The sequence below is a fragment of the Trichosurus vulpecula genome, chromosome 1, assembly GCF_011100635.1.
Source record: "Trichosurus vulpecula isolate mTriVul1 chromosome 1, mTriVul1.pri, whole genome shotgun sequence".
Taxonomy (NCBI): Eukaryota; Metazoa; Chordata; class Mammalia; order Diprotodontia; family Phalangeridae; genus Trichosurus; species Trichosurus vulpecula.
This window is the reverse complement of record NC_050573.1, coordinates 62,963,429-62,980,241: the sequence shown is the minus strand read 5'-3', so window position 1 is coordinate 62,980,241 and position 16,813 is coordinate 62,963,429. Positions and strand designations below refer to the sequence as shown.

Sequence of the window (16,813 nt, the reverse complement as noted above, 5' to 3'; positions counted from 1 at the left end):
CACTAGAGGGTCAGCATTTATGGCCTACCTTTTTGGTTTTGGTGAGGACTTTTGGGGTTGTTGTTGTTTAGACTTGTAATTTCATCCATATAGGAAATATGTTATGGTGTTAATGGTGGTATACCGGAAAGATTGATAACTATCTCTGGAGCCAGAGGATCTGGGTTCAAATCCTTCTTCTGGTGCTTACTATGGGTGAAAATTTGGATATTCATTTAATTGCCCTTTGCCTCAGTTTCCTCATCTCTTAAATGAAGAGGTTGGTCTAGATTGCCTCGTGATTCCTTCCAGCTTTAGATGTATAATTCTATGAGAGCTGTCCAGGGTCATTGAGTCAATACGTATCAGGCACCGGTCTTACTGTCTCCAAGGCCATCTCCACATTTATCATGCCACACTGTTTTCTCTTCTTAATTAAAACATTGTAATCTTTAGGTTATTACATAAAATGTACACCAAAATGCTTGGGTCTCCTGGCAGGGAGACAGTCTATAAATCCTAGACTCTATTATTATTATAATTACAAAGAGGTAGAGAGACATACTCCCCCCTCAGGTATATTTTTGTTATTGTTCAGAAGTTTTTCAATCATGTCTGATTCTTGGTGACCCCATTTGGGGTTCTCTTGGCAAATATACTAGAGTAGTTTGCCATTTCCTTCTCCAGCTCATTTTACAGGTGAGGAAACTGAGGCAAACAGGGTTAAGTGACTTGCCCAGGGTCACGTAGCTAGTAAGTTCACTGAGGCCAGATTTAAACCCATGAAGATGAGTTTTCCTGACTTCTGGCCTGCCACTCCATCTGCTACACCACCTAGCTATTTATGTCCGCTGTTTATCTTGAAATCATAATAGCTCACAATTATATAGTGTTTTCCTCACAGCAACCCTGTGAGGTAGGTAGTAGAAGGATTTATCTTTACCTTTTACAGATGAAGACACTGAAACCCAAGAGTGGTAAGTGATGGGCCTAATGGCTAGTAGATGCTACAGCTGGGACTGGACCCCAAGGCTTGGCCTTCTCATCTGGTCCTCTTGCCCATGACACCAGCTGCCTGTCACCAGAGCTGAAGCCAGCATGTGGGCCAAGTACCAAAAAACTCTGACCCAGATAAGTCACACTGAGCACACTGTCATTTGGCAGAGACAGTTCTGTAGGGGACAGGAATCCTGAAACACCAGTTCAAGGCACCTGGTCAGCACTGTTGGTAGCTTCCTATTTTAACTAATTATTCCTGCTTGCTAGATAGATTCTAAGCTCCATTGTTTCTATGCTGCTCAGGGACTTTAAGTGCTGTCAGGGCAGCCCAAAGTTGGCATCCTGACACAAAGCCCTAGTTGCCCCCCGTCCCTGTCCTAGTTTTCTTCCTCTCTTTGGAAAATGGGTTGATCCTGAGATTAATTTATTTGAAGATTGTTGGTCTACAACTGAATTCTCAGTCCCAATCTGCTTCTGTTTTTGCAGTAATTGAATGGGAAATAGAACATGGCCTTCTGAATATAGGTAGCGCTGACTGTGACCTAGGAGCAACAGTTTTCCTTAGAGAAATAAGGGATCTGAATAAGCACATTCTGGATGAATGTAACTTACCAATGGTGGACCGGCAGGAAGACGGCTGTCTGGACATGGAAGCTCAGAATTTCCTCACCAGCCTCAAAGTGAGGATTACAGACAACCACCCCAAACTCCTGAAGGTACACTTTGTCCAGTGGAGCCAAGACCTAGTGAACCCAAAGAACCGAGCACATGCTAAGTACCTGAAGGAGCTGGGAGAGCAGTTCATTGCCACAGTCAACCATCAGATTCTTGAGCGCCTTCGGCACCAGAATGAGGGCAACCAGATGCTGGGCCCGTTCTTCCAGGAGCTGCATCACCACATGGTCCAGGGCAAGGACAAGTGCCAAGTGTTTTGTGGGAGGGAAGAGCTCTTGAGCAGAATTGGAAAGGCCATCACAGCAAATGATGGCGCCAACCACCCTCCCCTGGTTGTTTTTGGGCCTCCTGGAGTTGGAAAGACAGCTTTGATGTGCAAAATATCAGAGCATATCCAAGACTTCTTGGGACAAAAGACAGTACTGGTGCTACGGCTCCTTGGAACATCCCAGGCAAGTTCCAACATTTGCCTTTTATTGAACAGCATTTGTCTCCAGGTATGCTTAGCATATGGTTTGCCACTCCCACCAGCAGGGGTCATGGCTGTTTATAGTGGTGCTGTCCAGTTCTTTCAAGATCTCCTCTTCCTGGTTTCCAGCAGAAATGTTGAGTCACTTGTACTCATATTGGATGCAGTTGGGGAGCTGAACTTGACCTATGGGGCAAGAGGCCTAACATGGCTGCCCAAAAAGTGCCCCCCCAAAGTCCACCTTATCCTCTCTGCTTGCCCCACAGAGTCTGGAATCCTAAAAACCATGCAGGAGATGGTTGCTAGCTCTGAGGCTTATTTTGAAGTGAAGCCACTCTCTGGGGAGCAAGGTCAGAAAATGATTGAGCTCCTTTTGGCATCTGTGAGGCGGAAGCTGAGCCCTGCCCAGCGGGACCTACTCTGGGCCAGCCTTCCAGAATGTGGGCATCCCTTGAGGCTGAAACTGGCCTTTGATGAAGCCCAGAGATGGGCATCCTATACATTACCTGTCTCTCTGGCCACCACCGCCCAACAAGCAATGCACCAGCTTTGTGCCCGTTTGGAGGAGTTACATGGCCAAATCTTGGTGTCCCATGTACTTGGGTATATTGTGACTGCCCGGTAAGTCAGTTTTATTTTCTTGCCCCATTAGGTTACCTTTTAATGCAATAATAATTGTAACAATGTGCATGGGTATAGTGTTTTACATTTCAAAGCACTTCACATACATGGTGTTATTTATTTGGGTACCACATTTTATGGGTACATTAACAATCTGGTTTCTATGTCTAGTCTAGTTTCTATGTCTATGTCTAGTGTTCTATGGTCCTATGACCTTGTTAGCTGGAACATATCTAGAAGAGTACAACCAAGGTAGTGAAAGTACTGATGACCATGGCACATAAGCAGGAGTTGAAGGAACAATGGCTATTTAGCCTGGAAAAGAGGAAACTAAGGGGGAACATAATTCCTCTCTGAATTTCTTTTTGTTTATTTATTTTTAGTTTTCAACATTCACTTTTATAAGATTTTGAGTTCTAAATTTTTCCCCTTCTCTCCCCTCCCCTCCCCAAAATGCACGTAATCTGATATAGGCTATACACATACAATCAAATGAAACCTATTTCCATATTAGTTGTGTTGTAAAGAAGAATGAGAACCAAAGGAAAAAACCATAAGAAAAAAGCAAAACAAAACAACAAAAAAGAAAATAGTATGCTTCGATCTGCATTCAGACTCCATAGTTCTTTCTCTGGATGTGAATAATATTTTCCATCTTTAGTCTTTTGGAATTGTCTTCTTTCTGAATTTCTTAAGGGTTGTCATGGAGAGAATGCCAGAATCGAAAATTTGGAAGTCCAAACTATATCTGAACAAGTGTCTCCATGACAATGTCCCCAACAAATGGTCATCCAAACATTACCTTGAGAACCTCTTATGAAGGGGAGCCCCCTACGTCCTGCCATAAGTCTCTCCCCACTCTAGTCCATCCATCAACTCAGCTGGCAGAGTGATTTTCCTAAAGTTCGGGTCTGACCATGTCACCCCCTACTCAATAAACTCCAGTGGCTCCCTAACAACTTTAGGATCAAAAAGAAAATCCTTAATTTGGCATTCAAGGCCCTCTATAGCTTGCCCCACTCCCCCTTTCCGGTCCTCTTACATCTTATCCTCTCCCACATACTCAACAATCCAGTGATTCTGGCCTCCTGGCTGTTCCTTCAACAAGACCCTCCATCTCCTGACTCCATGCATTTTAACAGGCTGTCCCTCATGCCTGGAATGCTCTCCCTCCACATTTCTGCCTCCTGGATTCCCTGGCTTCCTTCAAGTCCCAGCTAAAATCCTATCTACTACAGGAAGCCTTTCTAATACCTCTTAATTTTTATTATTGATTCTATTACAATCTGTTGATTATTTCTACTTTCTCCTATCGCTTGTGTGTACATAGCTGTTTACCTGTTGTCTCCTTCATTAGAGTCTGTGCTCCTCTGGAGGTCAGGGACTGTCTTTTACCTTTTTTTTTTGTATTCCCAGAGCTTAGCATGGTGGCTGGCACATAACAGGCACTTAATAAAAGTTTATTGACCGACTGACATCCCATTCCTTTTTTGGAGGTTGATAAGAAGTTTTTCCTTACATTGGATCTAAGTCTGAAACTCCTACCCTTTGTTCCTAGCTCTCTCCTGGGGCCTGAAAGAACAAGGCTGATCTGTCTTAGCCCTTCAGATGTCTGGAATCAGCTATCATGTTGCAGAATCACAGAGACTCAGAGTCAGCAGAAGCCTCAGGTGCCAGATCATGCACCTACTGGACAATGCCAGCGCTGACATCTGAGGACTTGACTGTTTAAATTCTGCCTCTGTGTGTGTGACTTTGGGGGAGTTAGCCTCTCTGGGCCTCAGTTTCTTCCTCTATAAAATAAAGGAGTTGAATTTTGAAAACCAATAAGTTCTCTTCCAGCTCTAAACTAGGATCTTATTATCCTATGAATATACCAGCTGAGTGATGACCTAGCCTTTGTCCCAAGACCTCTGGTGAGGATGGACCTGTTATCTCCCAAGGCAGCCCAGTCCTTGGGCACTTTTGGAGAGCTCCAACTTTTTAGTTATTTTCCCTTACATCAAACCTAAATCTGTCTTTCTGTAATTTGTGCCTATGGCACCTGGTTCTGCTCGCTAGGACCAAGCAGGGATAAGTGGAGAGATTAGGGCTACTATTTCATTGGTGAAGGGAACTACTGGGGGAAGGAACTCCCTCTACCAATATAGATCAACATCTTTATTGAAACCAATAATCTTAGAGAATTGCTTACAGCATTGAGAATTTTGGTAACATGCCCAGGGTCCCGAAGCCTAGTGTGCACCACAGGCAGGACTTGACCCTAATTCTTCCTGCCTCCAAGGCAACTATGACATAGTGCCGCTTTAGAAATGAAATGTCTTGTTCTACATTATACAGGTAGCGGTCACCAAGCAGATCAGTTCTATTTCCTCTTCAATATAATAGCCCTTCGAATCCTTACAATAATAATAATAATAATAATAATAATAACAATAATAACAATAAATCTTTGGCATTTATAAAACACTTCACATGAATTACCTTACTTGACCCTTACAACAACCTTATGGAGTAGGTGTTTCATTTAACAGATATGGAAACTGAGGCTGACAGAGGTTAAGTAACATGCTCAGGGTCACATAAATAGTAGGTATCTGAGGTAGGATTACTTGACAAAAGCTATCATGTTCTCCCCAGGTCTTCTGTAGGCTAAACATCTTCAGTTGCTTTAAATAATCTTCATATACAATGATCTCAGAGCACTTCTCCATCCTAGTTGCTGCCCTTTGAACGTGCTTCATTTCATCGATGCCCTTCCTAAAATGTGGCACCAGAAATGCAACCAATATCCTAGTTATGGTCTGATCAGGGTAGAGTACTACGGGGATAGCATCTCCTTCATGTTGGTCGTGATTCCTTTCCCAAGGAGATTAGCCTTGTTCTGCTTGGCTCCAGAGGGCCAAGAACAAGGAGCAATGGGTAGAGGATTCAGAAAGGGAGATTTGAATGGGTAAATGAATGAAAACACACTTATGAAAGATGTTACAAAGTTAGAATTGAAAGGACTTGGCAATAGATTGGATTAGGGGAAGGAAGTGTGAGTGAGGAGTCGAGGATGAGACCTAGGTTGTGAGCCTGGGGGACTGGGAGAATGGTACTTTTAACAATAATAGGGAAGTCAGGAAGAAAGGCAGGCTGGGGGTGGGTGGGGAAGGAGGGATTAATGTGTTCAATTTTGGACATGTTGAGTTTAAGATGTCTATGGGACATCCAATCTGAGATGTCCAATAGGCAGTTGGCGATTTAAGACTGGAGCTCAGCAGTGAATTTAGGGCTGCATAAGTAGATTTGAGAATCACCAGCATAGAGATGGAATCCCTGGCAGCTGAGATTGCCAAGTGATATAGTAGAAAGGGAGAAGAGAGATCGGGTCTGAGCTTTTGGGGACACCCATGTTGTCCTGAGTGGTCAGAAAGGTAGTTTCACAGATTTGCCTAAGATCACACAGCTAATGGGTGGGCCTGGAGCCCAGGTCTTCTGATAGCTAGTTCATCCCAATATCCCAGAAGGCAGGTTCAAGAACAACAGTTCTAAAATTCTGAGGTTTTCTCTAAAGCAGGTGCTGCCCAGAGGCTAGAAAAGTTATCACGACACAATCTATCCAGATGGTGTAGTCTCAGTCACCTCTGAGCAGAATTATGATATCATGGATATACAACTGGAAAGGACCCTAGGGGCCATCAAACCTAATTCTCCCATTATACAGATGAGGAAAATGAAGCCCAGACAGGTGAAGGCACTTGCCCAAGGTCATGCAGGTAGCAAGTAGCAGAGACATGAAAGTAAAATAACTTTGACAAGTCTTTCAGCATTGTTTCTCTACCAATACTGCCAAAAAGATCAGTGAAGAGTTATGTCCTAGCATGGATAGAGAACAGAGAGAGGTGAGGGAAGGGTTGAGTTGGCTGTCACTTATCTCCGACCAAGGGTGAAGGCCAAGTGGCATCTAATTGTAGCTCTTAATATGGGTCACCTGGAGGAAGAGTCAAAACTTCGGAGGATTCAGGTTTTACTAAACTGTTGTTTCTACCGGGAAACATAGGAAAACATGGGAAATGGCAAGGATAACAATAAAACAACAATATCTCTATAGTGCTTTAAGATTTACAAAGCACCGTTGACGTTTTGCACAACATAGACATATGTGACTTCAGCCACAAGTTATGATAATGATATCTGACCTTGTTATAGCACTTTAGGGTTTGCGAAGTACTTTACATAGGATCTCCATAATGACCATATGAAGGTGGCATTTTATAATCTTCATTTTACAGATAAGGAAACAGATGTCCTTGCTCACTGTCACACAGCTAGGAAATATTGGAGAGGAGATCTGAATCCAGGTGGCCCTGACTGCAAGTCTAGGACTCTATCTACTAGGCTTCCCAGAGAGTTATCAGTATAGGAACAATCATATGTCTCTGGTGTTTTGATGTCTGCAAAGTGCTTTCTTCCTATCTTCTCTGTGAGGTGAAACTATTGCAATGATTATCATTTAGATTTTATAAGTGAGGGAACAGAGGCTCAGTGAGGCCAATCACCCAGGGTTAAACAGCCAGTAAGTCTGAGAACAGCTAGGTGGTGCAGTGGATAGAATGCAGGGCCTGGAGTCAGAAAGACCTGAGTTTCAATCTGACCTTGGACACTACTAGCTGTGTAACCTTGGGTGAGTCACTTAACCTCTGTTCGCCTTAATCCACTAGAAAAGGAAATAGTGAACTACTCCGGTATCTTTGCCAAGAAAATCCCATGGACAGTATCCTATGTCCCTGGGATCATGAAGTGTTGGACATGATTAAACAATAACTTAACATTTCTGTGAAATTGTAAAAAGTTTTTCAAAAAACTTTAAAAATTTTTGATAGCTGTATTTCAAACATAATGGGTTTCCTTTGTAACCCTATGTATTTTATTTTATTCATTAAAAACATTATTTTTATAAGGGGCCCCATAGGCTTCCCCAAGCTGGCTGCCTAAGTTACCCAAGTCAAAAAAGGTTAAGAACCTCTGCTGTAGAAAGTGAGATCACAGGATTGGATTACTCAATTTTTATAGCTGGAAGGAACCAGAAAGAACCCAGGATCATAAGATTTAGAGCTAGAAGGGATTGTACAGACCATCTAGTTCAACCTCTTCATTTTGGAGATAAGAAAATTGGGGTCCCAAGCAGCATGGACCCCTCCAAACACATGCTTACAAACACTTCCCACTTACCATTAGTCATCGATCAATCAACCAACCAAGTATGTATGAAGCACCTACTGTGTGCCAGGCACTGCGTTAAGGGGTGAGGATTCGGAGTTCATAGATAGGTGAGTTTTTTTGGAGGGAGAGGAAGTAACAATTAAGAGAATCAGAAAACTTCTTGTGAAAGAGGTGGTACTCGGGCTGAGCCTTGTGGGCATTGAGGGATTCCAACAAGTGGTGGTGAGGAGGGAGTGCATTTTAGGCATGGAGGGCAGCTTATGCAAAGGTACAGAGGTAGCAGAGGGAACATTGTGTATGAAAACAGCAAATAGCCCAGTTTGGTTGCAACACAGAGTCTGTAAAAAGGAGTGGTGTGTAATTAATCATCTTGGAAAGGAAGGCTGGAGCTAGATTGTAAAGTGTATTTTTCTTTTGTTTTATAATAATAAATTAATTTTTAGTTTTCAGCATTCACTTCCATAAGATTTTGAGTTTTGAATCCCCCCGAGAGGGTGTGTAATCTGACATAGGCTCTGCTTATACATTCATATTAAACATATTTTCATATTAATAATGATGTAAAGAAGAATTAGAACTAATGAGAGGAACCATGAGAAAGTAAAACAAAACAAAACTACAAAAGAAAAGGAGAATAAATAATATGTTTCCATCTATAGTCAGACTCTATAGTTCTTTCTCTGGATGTGGATAGCATTTTCTATTATGAGTCTTTTGGCGTTGTCATGGATCCTTGCATTGCTGAGAAGAGCTAAGTCTATCAAAGTAGGTCATCCCACAACGTGGCTGTTTACTGTGAACAACGTTCTCCTGGTTCGGCTCATTTCACTCAGCATCAGTTCATATAAGTCTTTCCAGGTTTTTCTGAAATTTGCCTGCTCATCATTTCTTATAGCACAATAGTATTCTATTACATTCATATACCACAACTTGCTCAGCCATTTCCCAATTGACGGACATCCCCTCAATTTCTAATTCTTTGCCACCACGAAAAGAGTTGCCTGTTTTTATGATCTCTTTGGGATACAGCTCTACAAGTAGTACTGCTGGGTTAAAGGGTATGCACAATTTTAGCAGGATGTAGTTTCCTATTTCTTTTAATTAGATCTAATTTTTGCTTTTGCTTTGTCTTTTTATTTTGGAAGGAGGAAGGCAGGGCAATCGGGGTTAGGTGACTTACCCAAGGTCACACAGCTAGTAAATGTGTCAAGTGTTTGAGGTCAAATTTGTACTCAGGTCCTCCTGACTCCAGGGCCAGTGCTCTACTCACTGCGCCACCTAGCTGCCCCTTTTGCTTTGTCTGAGATCAGGATTACTATCCCTGCTCTTTTTTACTTTAGCTGAAGCATAACATATTCTGCTTCAACCTTTTATCTTTACTCTGTGTGTATCCCTCTGCTTCAAATACATTTCTTGTAAACAACACATTGTAGGATTATGGTTCTTCATCCACTCTGCTATCTGCTTCTGTTTTATGGGATAGTCCATCCCATTCACATTCAGAGTTATGATTACTATCTGTGTCTTTCTCTCCATCCTATTTCCCTGTTCATGCTTTTCTCTCTCCTTTCTCCCTTTCCCTCTTTGCTAGTTTTGCTTTCGACCACTGCCTCCCTTAGTCTGCCCTCCCTTCTTTCAGCCCTTTCCTTTTTCTTCCCTTTTCCCCTTACTACTTCTTCCCTTCCTTCTAACTACCCCCTGCCTTTTTTTCCCTTATCCCCTCCTACTTCCTATACAGCAAGTTAGATTTCTATACCTGACTATATTATTCCCTCTTTGAGCCAAAGCTGATGAGAATAAGGTTCAAATAATGTTCATCTCTTTCCCTTTTTTCCCTCTACTGTAATAGGTTTTTGTGCTTTTTCATGTGATGTAATTTACCCTTCTCTGCCTGCTCCTTTCCTCTTTTCCCAATACAATCCCTTTTCACTACTTAATTAGATTTTTTTTATCATCACATCAAAGTCAACTTATACCCAGGCTCTTTATGTATACCCCTTTTAAATGGTGTGATAACAATATAGTTCTCAAGAGTTACAAGTGTCATCTTCCGTTGTGGGGATGTAAACAGTTTGCCCTTATTAATAACATGTTGTTATTTTCTTTCCTGTTTACCTTGTTATGCCTCTCTCTTGGGTCTTGTATTTGAAGATCGAATGTTCCCCTGAGCTCTGGTCTTTTCATCAGGAAGGTTTGGAAGTCCTCTATTTCATTGAATATCTACCTCTTCCCCTGAAAGATTATGGTCAATTTTGCTGGGTATGTAAAGTGTATTATATGCCAAAAGGAGGACTCTGTATTCTGTTTTAGAGGCAATGGGAAGCCCCTGAAGCTTCTCAGGCAGGTGCATGACATGCTCAGATCTATACTTTAGGAATATAAACTTGGCATCTATGGAGAAGGGAGAGGCTGGAATCAGGGAGGCCAATTAGAAGGCTCTTGTAAGAGTCCAGGTGAGAGGTGATGAGGACCTGAACTAGGATGCTGGCCACGTGAATGAAGAAAGGGAAGAGATCTGAGAAATGTTGTGGTGATAGAACCATTGAGACTTGTAAACTGATTGGATATATGGGCTAAATGGGAAGAGTCTAGGATGACTTCTGGGTTGAGAACATGAGTGTCTGCAATAATGGTAGTTCCCTTGACAAAAATAGGAAAGTTAGGAGGATGGGTAGGTTTAGGAGCAAAGATAATTGGCTCAGTTTCGGACACATTGAATTTGAAGTACATATGGGATATCTGAGTAAAGAGGTTTAGAAGGTAGCTGGAGATGCCGGAGAAATTTAGGGAAGAGATGAGGGTTGTGTTGAAATGATAATTGAACCCACAGGAGATGATAAGATCTTTGGAAGAGAGAATATGAACAGAAAAAGGATAATAGGACTCTGGTTGGAGACCTGGGATATGTACACAAATGGGACAGGTCACACAGGGTGATCCAACATAAGAGAACAAAAAGGATCACCTACAACCGGAGAAACAATGTCATGAAAATCCAAGGAAGAAAGATTATACATAAGGAGGGGGTGGTCAGCATCAAATGCTGCAGGGAAGCTGATTATATTCACATCCAGATTCTGGGACCATTGGTTTTTTCCCCAAGCTCTCCCTATTTCTAGGCAGAGATTACTTGGTAAGGGGATTGTGCTAATCTGATTCCTAGATCTACAAGGATTTTATCATCACAGTTTATAAAATATTGCAGGGATCGACACGAGATCTAGGGTTTCTATTCTCTGACCAACTGCACAAGGAGGGAACCTATCTCTGCCTTGCCTTAGAACTTACTCACCATACATCCAACTACTGAGGATCCAGGATGTTTTCCATGCTTGGAATATGTGCCTTCTCTGTCTCTTCCTCCTAGAATTCTCTGTTTCCTTCAAAGTGTAGCTCTAGTACCATCTCCTACATGAAGACTCTGCTGATTCCCCTCCAGCTGGTAGTACCTCCTCTACAAATTTATTTGCATTTATTTTGTGTATTCATTTGTGTGCATAAGTTGTCTCAATGTAATATCTGGAAACTTAACAAAATGGGAGAATAGAGAACTAATAAGCTCCTAGAAGTCAGGGACTTTTTCATTTTTGTCTGGTACATAGTAGGCACTTAGGGAATATTCTATTCAGCTCTGGTCTTATCATTAAGAATGCTTAAAAGTCTCTATTTCATTAAATTTTCATTTTTCCTCTGAAGAGTTATGCTCAGTTTTGCTGGGTAGATGATTCTTGGCTGCAATCCTAGCTCCCCAAAGGGCCATCCTTTTTTTTATTTTTTAAAAATGCTTTTTATAAATTTGTTTTTTATTTTTAGTTTACAAAATTCAGTTCCACAAGTTTTTGAGTTCCAAATTTTCTCTCCCTCCCTCTCCTCCCCTCTCCCTTCCCCAAGACGGCATGTAATCTGATATAGGTTCTTTATATACCTTCACATTGAACTTATTTTCATAATAGTCCAGTTGTAAAGGAGAAATATAACCAATGGAATGAATCATGAGAAAGGAGAAACGAAACCAAAAAAAGAAGGAAAAAAAAGAGCAAATAGTTTGCCTCCATCTGCATTCAGACTCTGTAATTCTTTCTCTAGATGTGCATATCTTTTTCCATCATGGGTCTTTTGGAGCTGTTTTTCAACCTTGCATTGCTGAGAAGAGCCAAGTCTATCAAAGTTAGTCCTTACAGATACTGTGTGTCTGTAATTGTGTATAATGTTCTCCTGGTTCTGCTCCCCTCACTCAGCATCAGTTCATATAAGTCTTTCCAGGTTATAATGAAGTTGTCTGCTCCTCATTTCTTATAGCACAATAGTATTCCATTGCATTCATATACCACAACTTGTTCAGCCATTCCTCAATTGATGGGCATTCCCTTGATTTCCAATTCTTTGCCACCACAAAAAGAGCTGCTATAAATATTTTTGTACGTACTGGTCCATTTCCCACTTGTGTGATCATTTTGGGATACAGCCTTAGAAAGCGGTGTTGCTGGGTCAAAAGGTATGCACATTTTTATAGCCCTCCTAAAGGGCCATTCTTGAAAGACAGCTTGGCATAGTGGAAAGAGTGTTAGACATTGGAGTCAAGAGATCTGGGTATTCTGGTGTTCTAATACTTGCTAGCTGTGTGTCCCTGGACAAGTCACTCCTCCCTCTCTGTACCTCAGTGACCTCATCTGTAAAATGGTGATGATAATACACTGCCTACCTCACAAGATTGTGTTCTTGGAATAGTAGGCATATACTTCCCTTTGGGTAGACTGAGCTCTTTATGGTAAATCAGATCATAAAAAAATGATGATTTGCCCAGAGACCTTCAAGAGATATTCAGACATATTCCACCCCCATACTCCCCAACCCCAGGTATGGGCTGTCGGAAGCAGAGCTGAAGGATGTCTTATCCTTGGATGATGAAGTTTTGATGGAAGTCTATCAGGAGTGGACTCCTCCCAGCAAAGATGTCCTTCGTTTTCCTCCTCTCCTGTGGGCGAGGCTCCGGCGGGACCTAGGGGATTGCTTGGTGAAGAAACCTGCAGATGGCTTCATGCTCCTTGGACTCGCTTACAGGTAGACAAAATGGCACCCAAATGGCTGAGTTGACCAGAATCTCAAGCTTCAATAAAAGAGCGGGGTGGAGTTTTGTTTGTAACAGTCTAGCTATTGCTGCTGGCATTATTATAACATATTAGGGCCATCGATTATAGAAATGACTGATTCTTCTGAATACCTCTTTTTCTCCTGCTTCCACAAGATGCTTAAAAGCATCTTAAACTTCTCTCTCTTCCTCGTTCTCCACATTTCTAATCTAGTTGCCAATTCCTGGCAATTTTAAATTAAATCCAATTCAATTAAAACATTTATTAATTATTTAGGTATGTGGTAGGTACTGGTATATAAAGCCAAAGCCAAAATAACCCATGTTCTGAAGGAGCTTACATTCTACTGGAGGGAAACAAGTTGTATACAGATAAGAAAATACAAAATGTATGAAAAATAATATGATGTAATCCCAGAGGGAGAGATTGTTGACAACAAATAGGGGGATCATGTGAGGTCTCATATAGGAGGTGGTATCTGAGTTGAATCTTCAAAGAAGTTTCCACAATAACTCTTGAATTCATCCCTTCCCTAGGTTGGGTTCTAATTTAGAACTAGGTAGCACAGTGAACAGAACAATGGAAATCAGGTAGACTTGAATTAAAATTTGACCTCAGACACTGACTAGGTGACCCTGGGCAAGTCACTTAACCTCTGTTTGCCTCAGTTTCCTCAACTGTAAAATGGGGATTATAATGCCTGGAGTGTCTGCCTCACAGATGTGGAAGCATACCAGGGTCCCCTCTGCTCCCCTCTTTAGACTATATATTACCAACTAATATTAGTACAATGTTTTAGTCTGAAGTCCTTGGTCTAACCCAAATGGTAAATCTCAATGGTCTTTCTTTAACCATCAGTTCTAAATGTCTTTTTACTGGCCAAACTTGTTTCTAAAAGCAAAGACCTGATAAAACTAGGAAGTAACCCTACCGGCAATTGATATAACCAAGAGCAAGAAGGTCTTTTGATTAATTCAATTAATACAAGTATCTCTTGAGTTCACCTTTGACCAGGCTGAAGGATGGATCTTCAGAGGAGTGATTAAAGAGGAATTAAATAGTTTAAGGAAAATGTGCCTAAAAGTTACCAGTATTGTTCTGCTTAATGAGTCCAAACTGTTGCCTGAACTTTGCGCTCTCGTTTAACGTTAATTATAGGATTGTATCCTTGTTCTTGAACCCTATACATTAAAAGAAGAAAACAGCTTGAATCAGAGAGACTTTCAAAAAAGCAAGATGGATCTCTGTCTCTTTAAATTTCTCTCTATCTAAGTAGTGATAATTAGGATTTCTTAATAAATTTGTTTCTGACACACTTCAGGTCTACAATACCCAGAGTACTGAATATTTCTTCCACATTCTCCCACATTGTTGTGAGGATACAATTGTGATGTATGTACATAAACACTCTGCATATCTTCAAGTCCTATATAAAGGTCAGCTATTAATATTATCTTGTCACTGGTCCCTCTTCTTCTAAGACAACTGACTGAGGTGGTCAAGGAACGCTATTTAGCAGGACAAGAGAAAACTAAGAGGCATCATCTCTTATCTGAATTCTTCACTGGAGCCTGGAGTCAGGGTACAAAGAAGCCTATAACTCTGCCCCTCCTGGGAAAACCACTGAACTTTGACAGGAAGGTGAGATTCCTCAGTAACGCTCCTTTGAATGAGATTCACAGGGGTGTGTTTTCCTTCTTAACCTTTTCCTCCCCTCCTTCCAGGTTGCACCTCAACCCCTCTGGTTTTCAGATACTGTCGCAAATCTTCGGAAGTTGAGTGAATTGCCCAGTCACCTGGCTAATTCAGGATGTACCGAAGAGTTGAAGAAGGATGTTCTGGGTAAGGATATCAGCTTCCCTGTTCAGAAGAATAGATCATTATAGATGAAGAAATGGGAATCAGATAATAAGAACAGGAACAGACCTTCAAATATAGAACACAGAGCTGAGTGGGCCCTCAGAACACAGGATGTCAGAGCTGGGAGGGCCCTTAGATAAAACACAAGATCTGGAAGAGAACTTAGAGATCATCTAGCCCTACCCCCCATTTTACAGATGAAGAGACAAAGGCTCAGTGAGGAAAAGTTAGCAGCTGACCCAGAACCAGAATCTGGGTGTCTGATTAGTTTCACCTCTTTCAGGAAGCTCTAAGGTTTAGCCCAGATCTTATAAGACACAAGAATCTATGCAGGCCCCCTGAAGGCTTGGCCCTTTGGCATTTGATGTGAGCCATCACAAACTTCCTGGGGGTCATAAAAAAGAGGATGTATGACTCAGAACTACATTCCCAGAAATGTTGTCCTTACCCAGGCCTTATCAGTGGTGGCTACCCTGCCTTTTTTGACCTGTGCCGGCCTCTTCTCTGGTTTCCCCAGTGCCCACAGATAGACCAACATATTACCTATTCAGTCATCCCTGTACTGACCAGACTCAATTGGGCCAATTCCTAATGAGGCATATTGACTAAGACAACCAGCTAATAAAGGGCAATACCCCAGCACTGAGGCTGTAGAATATCCCAGATAATATTGTCTTATGAGTGTTTTGCTGGTGGAGGTCAACAATATTTCTCTCAATAACAATCTGCCTTGTCTACACTATAGTTAACAGCCAGACCAGATCACTAGCATATAGCTATATGTGCTTCTGAGAGCCTTTGCAGGGAGGGGGGGTCATGAATCTTGGGAATATCCATGCTTGTGTTTGCCACTTGTCAAATGTCTTTAAAGCTTTGTTGGGTGGAGGAGGAGGGAAGGGTTCCAGAAGGGATGGTGAAGGGATATCTCAGCCTTCTAGCCCTCACATAAGCTGGAGGCTATCACTCTTCTTTGTAGGGAACATGGACTGGATTTCATGTAGGGTTCTTTCCAGTGGAATCACAAGCATGCTGGAGGACTTTGCCCTATGTGCTGAACACACTGATTGTCCTGAACTCAGCCTCATCTGTGATGCCATCCAGCTCTCAAGACCCACCATAGAACGTGTAGCAGGCATGGGTAAATGACATTAGGCTATTAGATGTAGAAATCTGCTCTAGGTTGAGCTTCTAATTTGAGTTTTCAATCAGTGATTTAGACAACACTGACACAACATTAACTCCTCAATATCCCCCATCTTTCGATCTGACAAAATCAGTGCATTTTCTTCTTGGATCAGCTTCTGGTACTTCTCAATTTGCTATTAGCAAGAACCCAAAAGATGGTATGGTATAGTGGAAAGAACCCAGAATGGGAACAAGGAGGCCTGGAATTCAATCCTTGGCTCTGCCCCTTGGCCAAGTCCTTTTTCTCATCTGCAAAAGGAAGACATTGAGCTAAACAATCTCTTATGGACTTCTTAGGTCTAAGATTCTATATAACATATTAGTTAAAGGTGTGTGGGTCTGAGACCACTACTCACATTAAAAATAGACACAGACCATTCTTGAGAAAAGGCAAAAAGGAGTTTTATTGCTTTCTCATGAGAAAGGACACACCCAGCATGGCCCAAGATGGTGCCAGCAAGGGAGTGTGTGTGGCATAAAGCTCAAAGCAAGTTATAGAGACCTCAGAGCCCACCCCCCCCACTGGCTCCTCTTCCCATTGACTGGGTTTGGAGCTCACATTCTAAACGTGGAATTTTCTCCCCAGTAACAGAGAACAAAGAACAAAAAGGCAGGGACTGTGCATTCAGCAAAAAAGGGAGTAGAGGCTAGATAAATGGGACCTTGCAGGTGGGACATCTGGGCTCTGGCTCTGTCTCCTGATGTAATTTCTTATCTCTGCTTTCTC

At 41.9% G+C, this 16,813-nt stretch overlaps 1 protein-coding gene across 1 annotated transcript in view; it reads left to right on the top strand.

The window, feature by feature from the left end:
* Positions 1 to 16,813, top strand: part of NWD1 (NACHT and WD repeat domain containing 1) — a 79,444-nt gene that overhangs the window by 17,739 nt on the left and 44,892 nt on the right. The window contains exons 4-8 of the mRNA XM_036734938.1: positions 1,465 to 2,743; positions 12,809 to 13,012; positions 14,523 to 14,682; positions 14,766 to 14,883; positions 15,878 to 16,039. Of these exons, the coding sequence (XP_036590833.1) occupies positions 1,465 to 2,743; positions 12,809 to 13,012; positions 14,523 to 14,682; positions 14,766 to 14,883; positions 15,878 to 16,039 (1,923 nt within the window). The remainder of the gene's footprint in view (positions 1 to 1,464; positions 2,744 to 12,808; positions 13,013 to 14,522; positions 14,683 to 14,765; positions 14,884 to 15,877; positions 16,040 to 16,813) is intronic.